At 41.2% G+C, this 16,288-nt stretch overlaps 1 protein-coding gene across 25 annotated transcripts in view; it reads left to right on the top strand.

The window, feature by feature from the left end:
* EPB41L3 (erythrocyte membrane protein band 4.1 like 3) overlaps positions 1-4,720 on the top strand; it is a 214,685-nt gene extending 209,965 nt beyond the window's left edge. For 21 of the 25 annotated variants that reach the window (XM_049698274.1, XM_049698277.1, XM_049698276.1 and 18 more), the window contains 5 exons: positions 768-899; positions 1,385-1,483; positions 1,908-1,988; positions 2,262-2,378; positions 3,588-4,720. In XM_049698274.1, the coding sequence (XP_049554231.1) occupies positions 768-899; positions 1,385-1,483; positions 1,908-1,988; positions 2,262-2,372 (423 nt within the window). In that variant the 3' untranslated portion in view covers positions 2,373-2,378; positions 3,588-4,720. The remainder of the gene's footprint in view (positions 1-767; positions 900-1,384; positions 1,484-1,907; positions 1,989-2,261; positions 2,379-3,587) is intronic. The other 4 variants (XM_049698279.1, XM_033439373.2, XM_049698278.1 and 1 more) reach the window with 3 other exon arrangements.
* Positions 4,721-16,288: the final 11,568 nt, after the last annotated feature.

Raw genomic sequence — 16,288 nt, 5'->3', positions numbered from 1 at the left:
AGTGCTGAAGTAAGTCCCTGAAATTTAGTTAAGCATAAAGGCAGGGCTAGGTTTAATTTTCTTCCTTTTCCAAGAGCAGTTTGTTTCTCCTCTGGTTGCCTTTTTGCATGGCAATTATGGGGTCTCCATGCTGGTCTGGGGTCCCATGCAAACATATATAATGATTATTCACAATCTAAAGTTCCAGGAAATGGTTTCCACTCTCTTTGCAATTACCGTAACTGGCAATAAATCTGGGAGATGCATAGCCTGCCAAGATATTAGAAAACTTGATAAATTTATTTCTGATCAGTGTACTTATCCAGAAGGACCAAAACCAGGCTTGCCCAGGCACCAAGTGCTAGAATTTATTCTTTATTCTCTTTTATTGAAATTCCTGAAGTACATGGGGGCGGGGTGAGGGGTGGTGGTTCAATGTCTTATTACTTGTTCCTTCTGTCTAAGAAGTTTTTCAATAAAAGGCTAATTTATGATTTTTTAATCTATTAAAATTAGTTTATGAGATAGAGGAGAGGGAATGTAAAAAAGTGGGTTTTTTCCATTTCCTTCAAAATATTTTCTTGTACCTGAAACATTCCATATGAATTCTGGGAGACTGACATGTATCTGTTGTGTGCCTCATTCCCCAACTGCCCCCCACGTAAAATGTAAACATTTATTTCATACCAACCTGTGCTTATATATATCCACCAAGAGGGGAGGGAAAAAAACAAAGGTATGTGTTTGCAAAATTTAATAGCCACTCTGCCTGCTTCCCATTGGTATAGTCATCTACTGTGAAGACAGAAACCGTCAGCTTTGGCAGTGTTTCACCAGGAGGAGTAAAGCTAGAAATTTCCACTAAGGAAGTGCCTGTAGTTCACACAGAAACAAAAACCATAACATATGAATCATCACAGGTAAGACAGTCTATGAAGGCCAGAGCCCTGGCACCTGTTTTACCCCTTGAATGGCTTCATGCATTTAAGTGTCACTACATGATATTTAATTTGTGAGACTCAGAGGACCCAACTCTCTCTGTCAAGAACGGTGCAGTAATTGTAATTTTATTACCGATCAAGGAAGAGCAGGTGACTTAAGCAGGTCTTCACAGAACTTGACATGTAGAAAGAGGCTCAGAAATCTATCTTCCTGCCATAGATAAGGAAGAACACTAGCTCAACCAGCCCCTGCTCACATTTCTGAAGTCCCAGCTTTTTAATGAGGGTTAACAGTGGCCAAGTTTGATTCGGTCCGTAGTCTGTGGCAGCTCCCGGATGCTGATGGAGCAGCACAGTGATTGTGCAGATAATTAACTCATCGCCATGCCCTAACCCAAGACAGCAGACATCTGGAGAGGTGACATCGATATTCAAGTGTGGCGTCTCCCCCTTTGCTTGCTTAGGTTGATCTTGGTGCCGATTTGGAGCCAGGTGTGCTCATGAGCGCACAGACGATCACATCTGAAACCACTGGCACCACGACCACCACCCACATCACCAAAGTAAGTGGAGCGGGAACGGATACAGGAAGGTATCCGTTCAGAGCTTCTGGGTTGGGCCGCACCAGTGGATAGGTGAATACCAGGATGCCAGGCAGCTGCACTGGAGCTCTCACGGCTGCTGTATTTGTGGTGCATCTGTCCTCACATGCCAGGTTCCGTTTAAGAATATGCATTCTGATGCCCTTTGTATAACCCTTAACTCCAGTGCATAGCATATGGTAGATGTTCCAGAAACACCAGCCAGCCAAAACCCGAAGGACTCTATTCTGGCTTCACTTCTGAAATGAACCATTGTGAATAACTGCCATAGGATTCTGTTTCAGTTCTTAATGAATGATGCAGCTTAAAGCTGTGTCGGCATTTTCCGCCGTTGCTCCCGGTCAACAGTGACGGTAAATTCATAATGCTTATGTGTTGCTTTCAGACTGTGAAAGGAGGCATTTCAGAGACGAGAATCGAGAAGCGAATCGTCATCACGGGAGATGCGGACATTGACCATGACCAGGTAGCGTGTGAGAGAGGGTAGATACCCCGGCAGGGAGACAGAGAAACACTAGCTGGTCGTACTCTTCCCAGAGCTGTCCTTCTAGTCCAGCCTGTAGTCTAAACAGTTTTCTGAATTAACTTTGCAGTATGCAGCGTATGACCCCCTTTGCAGTCATTGTATCCCATTTGTAACTTGTGTATATAGGTCTTGCTCACGAGTCTCCACCCGGCTCTGATCTTGCACGTCCCGCCTCCTTTTTGTCTTTGCCCTTCTGTGATTTCCTGGGGATAGGCACTGGCTCAGGCAATTAAAGAGGCCAAAGAGCAGCACCCTGACATGTCAGTGACCAAAGTAGTGGTCCATAAAGAGACAGAGATCACCCCTGAAGATGGAGAGGATTGAGCCCAGGTAAGAGGTGGCGCTGGTTCTCTAGGCTTGGCCTCGGCTGGCATGTGGCCCAGGGCTTCCCTCTCTCCCTCCCCCTGCCTCTTCCCTCTCCTTTTTCTCTCACTGGCATTTGCAGGGCTCTGGGTATCAAGAGGATGGAAAATTGGCTTGCGGCTGCTGCTTTCTTTCATATTTGGAGGCTCCATACTGTGGACTTTTTACCTCCCCTGCCAGTTAGAGGATAAGGAGGAAGCAGAGTCCGCTTGCCTGGTCCTGCGCATGTTCCCTCTTAATGCATGCTCTGTGCTCCTCCCATTATCCACATTTGAAAGATCGGATCTGGTTTCACTTGCCATGTAGCCTAATCAGAGCTAAGATGGTTTTGTTCTGACAGGTGCAATTCGCGTGTTCCAAATACTAGGGAAATAAAATATAGCCTGTTCTCCTTCTGTTGGCTGCGTTATCCCGTCGTAAGCTTTCTCTTCCACCGTGTTTGGTGCTAGCCTGTTTATGTTTTTGTTTTTGCTTTGTTTTACAATTTGAGACCAGAGCACTCACTCTCATTGTGGATGTCATCTATTTCCTGTATTCTTTGGGATGATTTTTTTCCCGAGTGTAGTATCGTGTCTCAGGAGGAAGCAAAAATGCAGTCTTGTGGTCCTGCTTTCCTCCAGAAAGCGCGTGCCTTTCCAGCCACTGTTTTGGCCGACATCATGAGCAGACAGCATCTTCTGTGTGTGCACAGACTTGTCATGCATACTAACCCGCCCCTCGAGAACTCGAGGGGCCCTGAGCATCCCTGGAAGGCTTTGAATGCTGAATGCAGCTCCTTGCACACTTGGTTATGTGATAAAAGTCTCTTAAATGCTTTACATGTATAAATGAAATAAGTACGTTCTCTAACGTTGGTTAATGTTGACTGATGGGTGGCTTCTCTCAAAGGGAAAAAATATAAACATCACTCATTATATTCAAATTAAGAAGGTAATTTGGAAGATAGAAAGCAAAAAAAAAAAAAACCAAAAGAAGGTTCTCTTCAGCGAGTTGAGCCACTTGGGTGACGATGTGGTTATTTCAGAGAAAGCCTGTCAGTGCGTACACTGGTATTTTACAGTATCTTGTCAAAAAGAGCATTTCATAACCGTACAAGATACTTCTCCCATGACCTCGATCTGAGGGAAACTCTCAGGTGTTTTCAGACGAGTAACTGATCAAATCTCTCTTCTGCAGGAATAACCTAGGCTGCACCTGAAGCCAGTCACGCAAACCATTAGAAAACCCAGAGTCTATGTGGAGTTTCCTCTTCTAACCCACTGATTTGCATCTGCCCATGGACAATTTCAATCCAGAAGAACTGACCTTGACCATTTAATAAAGACACTGGCAGAGACCTTCCCATAATAAAGCAATCTGAGTTAGCCTCGCTAAACTGACATTGCATGAAGCAACGATACAATTACAAAACAAGCAGCATTTTTACGTTTCACACAGTGTCTGAGTTCTCAGCTACACCTGCACGTTCATAACCAACAATAGAAACCGTGATCTCATGTAACACATAAAGCAATCCATGCCTTTCATAGCTGATTATTATTGAAGTCTAAACAAAATTGCAGTTTCTTAGGTGACAGATCTTTTGTTTACAGATCAACAAAGATTACCCTAAACTGCTAGAAGCTGTCTAGTCCCGTGTGTCAGGTTTTTCCCAGATTAGATGTGCCAATAACCGAGTTTATTCATTAAATAACTTGAATCTTGTACTTGTTTCCTCTGGTTTATTACTCTCACCTGTCAGCAGTAACGACTCTCCGATCCTCTGGAAATATTTAGCACTCACAATCCTGCTTTGTGTCATCTAATTTAACCGTTAGAAAGTAGTACTGACTTTAGCGTATCAGTGTGATCTCTTCCCCGTCGTCCGCTTCGGTCTGCGTTCAGTCTGGAAGGCCTCCCAGAGTTCCCTAACAAGTCCTACATGTGTAAATTGTCATTATTTTGGAAAGAAGACCTGTATTTTTGTTAGTTCACCGTATGATGAGATTTCACTCCGGGAAAACCCGTTGGGCTCCTGTTGCTTTGTTTTCTTTCTTCATTTCTTCGTCCTTGTATTTTTTTTTAAATCGATTTTTCCTTCTTTTACTTGAAAAAAAGTGTTTTATTTCCAAATCTGGTCCATATTTGCAGTCTAGTTCAGAGCCAAGCCTTAAACTGTACAGAATTTCCACTGTAATAAAACTATTTAGTGTTTAGTTATAAATAGCCTTCAAAAAGTTATATTCTCCATTTCACTGTCAACCGCATCGCACAGCCATGGTGAATGTATGTTTCCGCATAGCAAAATAAAAATGGTAAATGCATTTAAACCTCTTATTCTCTAAGTGTACTACTTTCAGGATTGTACGTGTCTGGCCCAGAGCTAACATTTGCATGACATCAAAGGCCTCATTCATCTTCAGGGTAGAGAAAGCCTGTCTTTTTCCAGGATAAAAAGTGTAGACAGATGGGGAACAAAATACGTGTAGATAAATGGTTGGTTGCCTGTGCAGGCCTTGAAAAGTACAACTAGTATCACAGAATCTCATTTTCAAAGTTTTCGTTTTTCTGTTAGAAGAGAGGCTGTGCTCTAATCCCAATGTTTCTGGGGGTTTTTAATTACCAGAGAGACACCTCTGCCTCACATCCTCTCCAGAGACGAGCAGGTTAGCAGCTGGGTCTGCAGGGCGGTGAGTGTTCCTGCAGCTCATTGACATCCAGCTGCTCGCATGCCGGGGACTAAGAATCAGCCTTTCTGTTACCAACCGCCCACCTAACGCCTAAATGCAGTCGCTGGCATTTCTTACCTCACTTCTGGACTTTTCAAAATCTCTAAAAAAAATGTTATATTCTTCCTCAGAAAATTACTAGATTTGACCACAGAGCTTAGTTTTACTGAGGGGAGTCAGTCTTATCATTTATCTCTGAAGGAGTTCTCAGTTTGTCCTTGCTGTCAGTACTAAGCATTCATTTTAGGAACTGAAGCATCATTTTCATTGTGTTTAAAGCCAATCCAAAGAAACGTGTTGAGAAAAATTAACACTTTCTTGATGTGAAAATTAACCCTTTATTGATACGCCTGCATCTGATATGCTTACTTTGTGTCCAAAGAGTTCACTCTTTTATTTTTCTAAATTTTTTATTGAGGTATAATTGACGTATATTATTTTCTCGGTACAACATAATGATTTGCTATTGTGTATATATTCTGAAATGATCACCACAATAAAGCTGGGTACCACGGTCACCATACATAGTCACAGTTTTTTTTCTTGTGATGAGAACTTCTAAGGTTTACTCTCAGCAAGTTTTAAATATATAATACTATATATTTATTTCTATCATTAATTATAGTCACCATGCTGTCCATGTTTGCCGTGTTTACCAAACCTAGTGTTTTCAGGTTTCTCTGTCCTCAGCAGTGAGGGCTCATTCTTTCTTGGGTTTTTTTTTTTTTTTTTACAATTTTTTAAAAAATTTATTTATTTTTGGCTGCATTGGCTCTTCGTTGCCACGCGTGGGCTTTCTCTAGTTGTGGCGAGCAGGGGCTACTCTTCGTTGTGGTGCGCAGGCTTCTCATTGGGGTGGCTTCTCTTGTTGCAGATCATGGGCTCTAGGCATGTGAGCTTCAGTAGTTGTGGCATGTGGGCTCAGTATTTGTGGCTCACAGGCTCTAGAGCGCAGACTCAGTAGTTGTGGCGCACGGGCTTAGTTGCTCCGTGGCATGTGAGATCTTCCTGGACCAGGGCTGAAACCCGTGTCCCTTGCATTGGCAGGTGGATTCTTAACCACTGTGCCACCAGGGAAGTCCCATTCATTTTTATAAAATTCTACATTATCAAGGGAGTTACACATTTTCAGCTTTCTTTTCCTTCTATTATGCTCCTCAGAATTTTTCCAAACCACTCCCACATACTTGGGTGTTTGTGACAGCAGTGCCCTATTTCTAGAACCAAAATCTGTATCTTCTTTTCACTGCTTTAGTAACAAATTAACAGCACAAAACAGCATGCATATATTATCTCACAGTTTCTGTGGGTCAGGAGTCCAGGCATGTTTGTACTGGGTCCTCACTGTAAGGCTACCATTCAAGGTGTCAGCTGGGCCTGGGGTATCATCTGGAGGCTTGACTGGGGAAGAATCCACTTCTTTTTTTTTTTTTTTTTTTTAATTTAATTTTGGCTGCGTTGGGTGTTCGTTGCTGTGCGCGGGCTTTAGTTGCAGAGAACGGGGGCTACTCTTCATTGCGATGCACAGGCTTCTCATTGTGGTGGGTTCTCTTGTTGCAGAGCACAGGCTCTAGGCGCACAGGCTTCAGTAGTTGTGGCTCACGGGCTCTAGAGTGCAGGCTCAGTAGTTGTGGCACACAGGCTTAGTTGCTCTGCGGCATGTGGGATCTTTCCGGACCAGGGATCAAACCCATGTCCTCTGCATTGGCAGGCAGATTCTTAACCACCACACCACCAGGGAAGTCCCAAGAATCCACTTCTTTTTTTTTTTTTTTTTTTTTGCAGTATGTGGGCCTCTCACTGTTGTGGCCTCTCCCGCTGCAGAGCACAGGCCCCGGACGCGCAGGCCCAGCGGCCACGGCCCACCGGCCCAGCCGCTCCGTGGCATGTGGGATCCTCCCGGACTGGGGCATGAACCCGCATCCCCTGCATCGGCAGGTGGACTCCCAACCACTGTGCCACCAGGGAAGCCCCAGAGAATCCACTTCTAAGTTCTCTTTGGTTGTTTGCAGAATTCATCTTCTTGTGGTTGTGTAGGACCCTTGGACACTTGCTTCTTTGAAGCCAGAAATGGAGGAGGACACCCTAGAGTGAGTCTGCTAGCAAAACACAGAGTATTATACAACATAACGTAATCAAGGGAGGGGCTTCCCATTACCTTTGCCATAGTCCGTTGATCACAAGCAAGGCACCGGTTCTGCTCACAGCACCAACAAATTTAAAATTCAGATTTGGAGATTAATCAGTCACTATCTCACATTCCCTAATCCAACAGTTTTAAAGCTAGATCCCACTAATGTATAAAACTGGCTTATGCTTATTGCTAAACTCTTAGGTAATCTCAGAACATTTGTTTTTAGCCATTACTACTAATACAGAAAACTGTTGCATTGTGTGAGGTGAATAAAATACCCTAGTTACTACACTTGCAGAAACTGAAGATTTCTACTACAGTTAGCTCTTTGCCTCCCAGAAAAGAAATGTTTGCTTCTTAGTTTGCTCTAAGATTCAGGTCTAGAGTCATAAGAAAACAGGAATTTGTGGGTCTCTCAAATGAGCAGAAAAACAAGCACAAACCTAAAGGCTTTGTGGTCCAGCCTACTGGTAACCTGCAGGTCCATGATAATCACACAGGGATCTGCAGAAACATTCGTTGTGGAGTTGCCAGGCCCTCAAAATCTTCATGATGTTTTCTCTGGAGTCATAGAGTGAATTATCAAGTCGAGGGAATAGCCCTCCTTGCATGCTTTCTGTCCACTGCGGCCAGCATGGAGCTCAACCCAGTAGTGAGGCCCCAGCCTGTGTGGACGCTTCTGCTCCTTCCTCAGTATTACGATTAATGGATGGAGCTACACTGATGCTGAGACATCACTGCCCCGGCGAGAGACATGAGGGCAGTGCTAGTAATGTGGAGATTTCATGCAGTTTCACTCTCCCAGAAGAATTTTCCCATTCTCTCTTCCCTGTTCCTTTCAGATTTCCCAGAACCACCATGTCCCTCCTGCTGGACACAGTGCGTTAGATCATGCACCTTATAGAATTGTTCAGTCCATTTTTTTTTTAACAATTACTCTAATCCATTTCCTTCATTCCTTCTAGCACATCTATTATGTTATTTTCTAAGTCAGGATCAATCCTAGCTATTTTTAAAAAATCAACATGGAGTCTAGAACAGGGATCTAAAATTGCTCTAACTTACCAATGAGGGTTAGCTGTACCTCCACAAATGCTCTTTTATCTTTCTCACTCCAGTAAATTAACCTGTGTCAGAAGTGTCTGCTGTGACTTGCCACAGAGGTGGCCTCATGTTTGAATGAGCATTTACTCATTAAGTAAAACTGGGTTATTCCGTTTTTTTATAAATACATTTTTGTGGCAGGCCATTGGGGCATGTAAAATTGTATTCTCAGAAATGACATTTCATTTTGACAAATCACTTCTTATCAGAGCTGATTAACTCTGAGGAAGAGTGTCGGAGTTAATGCTTCCCCACGAGTGTGGTTACACACACACGTGCACACTCACAACAGCCTCTCACGTTTCTTTGAGATAAATGTAATCTTTTAAGGGATTGGACAGGTTCTTGTATTGCGAACTTATCAGCCAAGATAACATGGGGATTTTCACAGCACCCCATGCAACAGGGAGGAACCACAGTATTTGGGGGCTGAATTTCCGGCTTACACACTCTCTTTGAATAATACTGAAATCTCAGTCACCTCACCGTGACATGCATGTGGTAGGAAAACTGACTAATTAAAAGGATTTACCATACATCTTATGACTCTTTACTGGAGGCTTGGGAGATAGATAATTATGAATGTCATGTCTCAAGCAACACTGAAAACATGAAGTTGAGAAGACATTTGCTAAGTCAAGTCACCTCTTGTTTGACTATTGAACACAAGGATGAAGCAGTAAGTGTTCATGATACCAGTCTCCAAAGCCGTTTGGCCGTTTGGACAGGGTCTTGGTACTCTGGCCGGGTATCAGGCCTGAGCCTCTGAGGTGGGAGAGCTGAGTTCAGGACATTGGATCATGAGAGACTGCCAAGCCCCACGTAATATCAATTGGCGAGAGCTCTCCCAGAGGTCTCCGTCTCAATGCTAAGACCCAGATCCACTCAAAGACGAGCAAGCTACAGTGCCAGACACCCCATACCAAACAGCTAGCAAGACAGGAGCACAACCCCACCCATTAGCAAAGAGGCTACCTAAAATCATAATAAGTTCACAGACACCCCAAAACACACCACCAGATGTGGTCCTGCCCACCAGAAAGAGAAGATCCAGCCTCCTCCACCAGAACACAGGCACCAGTCCCCTCCACCAGGAAGCCTACACAACCCACTGAAGCAACCTTACCCACTGGGGGCAGACACCAAAGACAACCGAACTATGAACCTGCAGCCTGCGAAAAGGAGACCCCAAACACAGTAAGTTAAGCAAAATGAGAAGACAGAAAAATACGCAGCAGTTGAAGGAGCAAGATAAAAACCCACCAGACCAAACAAATGAGGAGGAAACAGGCAGTCTACCTGAAAAAGATTCAGGGTAATGATAGTAAAGATGATCCAAAATCCTGGAACTAGAATGGAGAAAATACAAGAAATGTTTAACAAGAACCTAGAAGAACTAAAGAGCAAACAATGATGAACACAATAAATGAAATTAAAAATTCTCTAGGAGGAATCAATAGCAGAATAACTGAGGCAAAAACGGATAAGAGACCTGGAAGATAAAATGGTGGAAATAATTACCGCAGAGCAGAATAAAGAAAAATGAATGAAAAGAATTGAGGACAGTCTCAGAGACCTCTGGGACAACATTAAATGCAACAACATTCGAATTATAGGGGTCCCAGAAGAAGAAGAGAAAAAGAAAGGGACTGAGAAGATATTTGAAGAGATTATAGTTGAAAACTTCTCTAATATGGGAAAGGAAATAGTCAATCAACTCCAGGAAGAGCAGAGTCCCATACAGGATAAATCCAAGGAGAAACGCCAAGACACATATTAATCAAACTATCAAAAATTAAATACAAAGAAAAAATATTAAAAGCAGCAAGGGAAAAGCAAAAAATAACATACAAGGGAACCCCATAAGGTTAACAGCTGATCTTTCAGCAGAAACTCTGCAAGCCAGAAGGGAGTGGCAGGACATATTTAAAGTGATGAAAGGGAAAAACCTACAACAAAGATTACCCTATCCAGCAAAGATCTCATTCAGATGCGATGGAGAAATTAAAACGTTTACAGATAAGCAAAAGCTAAGAGAATTCAGCACCACCAAACAAGCTCTACAACAAATGCTAAAAGAAACACAAGAGAAGGAAAAGACCTACAATGCCAAACATATGTATCGAACATACATATCGATAACTGCCTTAAATGTAAATGGATTAAATGCTCCAACCAAAAGACGTACACTGGCTGAATGGATACAAAAACAAGACCCATATATATGCTGCCTACAAGAGACCCACTTCAGACATAGGGACATGTAAAGACTGAAAGTGAGGGGATGGAAAAAGATATTCCATGCAAATGGAAATCAAAAGCAAACTGGAGTAGCAATTCTCATGTCAGACAAAATAGACTTTAAAATAAAGAGTATTACAAGAGACAAAGACGGACACTACATAATGATCAAGGGATCAATCCAAGAAGAAGGTATAACAATTGTAAATATTTATGCACCCAACATAGGTACACCCCAATACATAAAGCAAATGCTAACAGCCATAAAAGGGGAAATCGTCAGTAACAGAATAATAGTAGGGGACTTTAACACCCCACTTTCACCAATGAACAGATCATCCAAAGTCAAAATAAATAAGGAAACACAACCTTTAAATGACACATTAAACAAGATGGATTTAATTGATATTTATAGGACATTCCATCCAAAAACAACAGAATACACTTTCTTCTCAAGTGCTCATAGAACATTCTCCATGATAGATCATATCTTTTTTTTTTTTTTTTCTGTACGCGGGCCTCTCACTGTTGTGGCCTCTCCTGTTGCGGAGCACAGGCTCCAGACGCGCAGGCTCAGCGGCCATGGCTCACGGGCCCAGCCACTCCGTGGCATGTGGGATCTTCCCAGACTGGGGCACGAACCTGTGTCCCCTGCATCGGCAGGCGGACTTTCAACCACTGCGCCACCAGGGAAGCCTGATAGATCATATCTTGGGTCACAAATCAAGCCTTGGTAAATTTAAGAAAATTGAAATCATATCAGGTATCTTTTCCAACCACAACACTATGAGACTAGATATCAATTATAGGAAAAAAATGGTAAACAATAGAAACACTTGGAGGATATACAGTACACTACTAAATAACCAAGAGGTCACTGAAGAAGTCAAAGAGGAAATCAGAAAACACCTAGAAACAAATGACAATGAAAACACGATGACCCAAATTCTATGGGGTGCAACAAAAGCAGTTCTAAGAGGGAAGTTTATAGCAATACAATCCTACCTCAAGAAACAAGAAAAATCTCAAACAACCTAACCTTACACCTAAAGCAATTAGAGAAAGAACAACAACAACAACAAAAAAAAAACCCAAAGTTAGCAGAAGGAAAGAAATCATAAAGATCAGATCAGAAATAAATGGAAAAGAAATGAAGGAAACGATAGCAAAGATCAATAAAACTAAACGCTGGTTCTTTGAGAAGATAAACAAAATTGATAAGACTCATCAAGAAAAAGAGGAAGACACAAATCAACAGAATTAGAAATGAAAAAGGAGAAGTAACAACTGACACTGCAGAAATACAAAGGATCCCAAGAGATTACTACAAGCAACTATATGCCAATGAAATGGACAACCTGGAAGAAATGGACAAATTCTTAGAAATGCACAACCTTCTGAGACTGAACCAGGAAGAAAGAGAAAATATGAACAGACCAATCACAAGCACTGAAATTGAAACTGTGATGAAAAATCTTCCAACAAACAAAAGTCCAGTACCAAATGGCTTCACAGGCAAATTCTATCAAACATTTAGAGAAGAGCTAACACCTATCCTTCTCAAACTCTTCCAAAATATAGCAGAGGGAGGAACACTCCCAAACTCATTCTACGAGACCACCATCACCCTGATACCAAAACCAGACGAGGATGTCACAAAAAAAGAAAACTACAGGCCAATATCACTGATGAACATAGATGCAAAAATTCTCAACAAAATACTAGCAAACAGAATCCGGCAGCGCATCAAAAGGATCATACAGCATGATCAAGTGGGGTTTATCTCAGGAATGCAAGGATTCTTCAATATACACGAATCAATCAATGTGATACACCATATTAACAAATTGAAGGATAGAAACCATATGATAATCTCAATAGATGCAGAAAAAGCTTTTGACAAAATTCAACACCCATTTATGATTAAAAACTCTCCAGAAAGTAGGCATAGAGAGAATGTATGTCAACATAATAAAGGCCATATATGACAAACCCACAGCCAACATCATTCTCAATGGTGAAAAACTGAAACCATTTCCACTAAAATCAGGAACAAGACAGTCTTGCCCACTCTCGCCACTATTATTCAACATAGTTTTGGAAGTTTTAGCCACAGCAGTAGGAGAAGAAAAATAAAAGGAATCCAAATCGGAAAAGAAGTAAAACTGTCATTGTTTGCGGATGACATGATACTATACATAGACCATCCTAAAGATGCTACCAGAAAAAACTACTAGAGCTAATCAGTGAATTTGGTAAAGTAGCAGGGTACAAAATTGATGCACAGAAATCTCTGGCATTCCTATACAGTAATGATGAAAAATCTGAAAGAGAAGGAAACACTCCCAATTACCATGGCAACAAAAAGAATAAAATACCTAGGAATAAACCTACCTAAGGAAACAAAAGACCTGTATGCAGAAAACTGTAAGACACTGATGAAAGAAATTAAAGAGGATACAAACAGATAGAGAGATATACCATGTTCTTGGATTGGAAGAATCAACATTGTGAAAATGACTATACTACCCATAGCAATCTACAGATACAATGCAATCCCTATCAAACTACCATGGCATTTTTCACAGAACTAGAACAAAAATGCTCACAATTTGTATGGAAACACAAAAGACCCCCAATAGCCAAAGCAATCTTGAGAGAGAAAAACAGAGCAGAAGGAATCAAGCTCCCTGACTTCAGAGTATACTACAAAGCTACGGTAATCAGGACAGTATGGTACTGGCACAAAAACAGAAATATAGATCAATGGAACAGGACAGAAAGCCCAGAGGTAAACCCACGCACATATGGTCACCTTATCTTTGATAAAGGAGACCAGAATATACAATGGAGAAAAGACAGCCTTTTCTGTAAGTGGTACTGGGAAAACTGGACAGCTACATGTAAAAAAATGAAATTAGAACACTCCCTAACACCATACACAAAAATAAACTCAAAATGGATTAAAGACCTAAATGTAGGCCAGACACTATAAAACTCTTAGAAGAAAACATAGGCAGAATACTCTGTGACATAAATCACAGCAAGATCCTTTTTGACCCACCTCCTAGAGAAATGGAAATAAAAGCAAAAATTAACAAATGGTACCTAATGAAACGTAAAAGCTTTTGCACAGTAAAGGAAGCCATAAACAAGAGGAAAAGACAACCCTCAGAATGGGAGAAAATATTTGCTGACAAAGGATTAATCTCCAAAATATACAAGCAGCTCAGGCAGCTCAATATCAAAAAAACAAACAACCCAATCCAAAAATGGGCAGAAGACCTAAGTAGACATTTCTCCAAAGAAGACGTACAGATTGCCAACTAACACATGAAAGGATGCTGAACATCACTAATCATTAGAGAAATGCAAATCAAAACTACAGTGAGGTATCGCCTCACACCAGTCAGAATGGCCATCATCAAAAAAGTCTACAAACAGTAAACTCTGGAGAGGGTGTGAAGAAAAGGGAACCCTCTTGCACTGTTGGTGGGAATGTAAATTGATACAGCCACTATGGAGAACAGTATGGAGGTTCCTTAGAAAACTACAAATAGAACTACCATATGACCCAGCAATCCCACTACTGGGCATATACCCTGAGAAAGCCATAATTCAAAAAGAGTCATGTACCACAATGTTCATTGCAGCTCTATTTACAATAGCCAGGACATGGAAGCAACCTAAGTGTCTGTAAACAGATGAATGGATAAAGAAGATGTGGCACATATATACAATGGAATATTACTCAGACATAAAAAGAAATGAAATTGAGTTATTTGTAGTGAGGTGGATGGACCTAGAGACTGTCATACAGAGTGAAGTAAGTCAGAAAGAGAAAAACAAATACCGTATGCTAACACATATATATGGAACCTTAAAAAAAAAATGGTTCTGAAGAACATAGGGGCAGGACAGGAATAAAGATGCAGACGTAGAGAATGGACTTGAGGACGCAGGGAGGGGGAAGGGTAAGCTGGGATGAAGTGAGAGAGTGGCATGGACATATATACACTACCAAATGTAAAATAGATAGCTAGTGGGAAGCAGCCGCATAGCACAGGGAGATCAGCTCGGTGCTTTGTGACCACCTAGAGGGGTGGGATAGGGAGGCTGGGAGGGAGGCTCAAGAGGTAGGGGATATGGGGATATATGTATACTTATAGCTGATTCACTTTGTTATACAGCCGCAACTAAGACAACAATGTAAAGCAATTATACTCTAATAAAGATGTTAAAAAAGAAAAAGAAATCTAAATGATCCCCGAAGACAAGCAGTGATAAAGAAATGCAGAGTTTAATGCAGTATGATTTTCCAACCATCAGTTGGCCAAAACATCCTTGTAATTCTAAGCTTTGGGAGGATGTAAAGCAAAAGCCACTTGTGGTAGGATTGTAGGTTGGTAATTTGTCTGCGGTAGAATCAGTTAAGACATATATTCTTAAATATTTCACAAACCTTTTGACCTAGCAAATCCGCTTCTGGGAATTTTTCCTAAATAAGGCACAGAGCTTTACAGAAATTAACGTATAAGGCTGTTGAACGCAGTGTTGCTCATAGAAAAGTGTTTAAATATTCAGAGCAGTGGAAAATTTATAAATAATGGTATTTACATAAGATGGTATACTGTGCAAGCCCCCAAAATTGTAGAATACCGACGTGATAGAGGAAATAATCCTAATAAGTGTAAAAGTGGGAAAAGCAGTTTATACATTATGGTGCTAAGTAGGCAAAATTGCTTATCTGGACACAGAAAATGCAGAGACATCTACCAAAACGGTAGCAGTGATTTTCTCTCTCTGAGGGGAAAATATGTCATGATTTTTGTTTTCTTCTTTGTGCGATTCTACTTTTCCAGTTTCTTCAAGTGTCTGTCACATTATACATATTTTTAAAAGCAGTTTATTTGGGAACCGAGTGAGATGTAAATGAGGAGAAATTTGGAAAACTGACTTTTTCCTGGAACTTCAAAGCCATTATTACCCACACCAAATGTTACAAACGCCTTTGTTCAATACTGATTTCTTTAGTCACATTCTAATTAGAATGGTGATAGATGAGTTTCTATTACAGATATTAAAGTTATTTATAGTAACACTCTGTGTGAGATCTTTCCAAATGAATAAGCTTTGCCTTGGATTTGCACATTACTGGTTTAAGCAGTGCGTTTGCTTTCTAAGGGTAGTAATTTAGTATACCATGCAAGTCATCTTTAAGTGTTACCACAGTGTCATTGAAAGGTAGTGCTTCTCTGGGTTTGCTTAAATTTACTTCTCTCTCTGTAAACCTGTCTCTCACCAGCGCTGTCTTCTTTAAGCAAGCATGGCCTAAAACAAAAACTAAAACAAAACCCATAAACTCTGGACTCAGCAGTCGCTGCCACGTAATGAGTTTTGTCACCTTAAGGCAGTGCCTTAAGCATTTGAGCCTCGTTGACTCAAAAAGAGAACAGTAGCCAACTACCAGGGTTGTTATGGTGAAAACCCTCCGATTCTTTGACTAAGTACCTTACCAAATAGGAACGCACGAACAAGTTTTTTGTAAAATAGAAAACGGCAGTTTGATGTAATGACTTGATTTGTCCCCCTCTCCCCTCCACGCTGCGCATCCCTTATTCTGTATGTGAGAATCCAAACTAGTTTATCTCAGGAAAAGCAAATTGCCTCTGCTTGAGAAAAAAATAGCC

This window comes from Orcinus orca, chromosome 15 (genome assembly GCF_937001465.1).
Source record: "Orcinus orca chromosome 15, mOrcOrc1.1, whole genome shotgun sequence".
Lineage (NCBI taxonomy): Eukaryota > Metazoa > Chordata > Mammalia > Artiodactyla > Delphinidae > Orcinus > Orcinus orca.
Note: the sequence above shows the minus strand (reverse complement) of the source record. Positions and strands in the feature narration are given on the sequence as shown.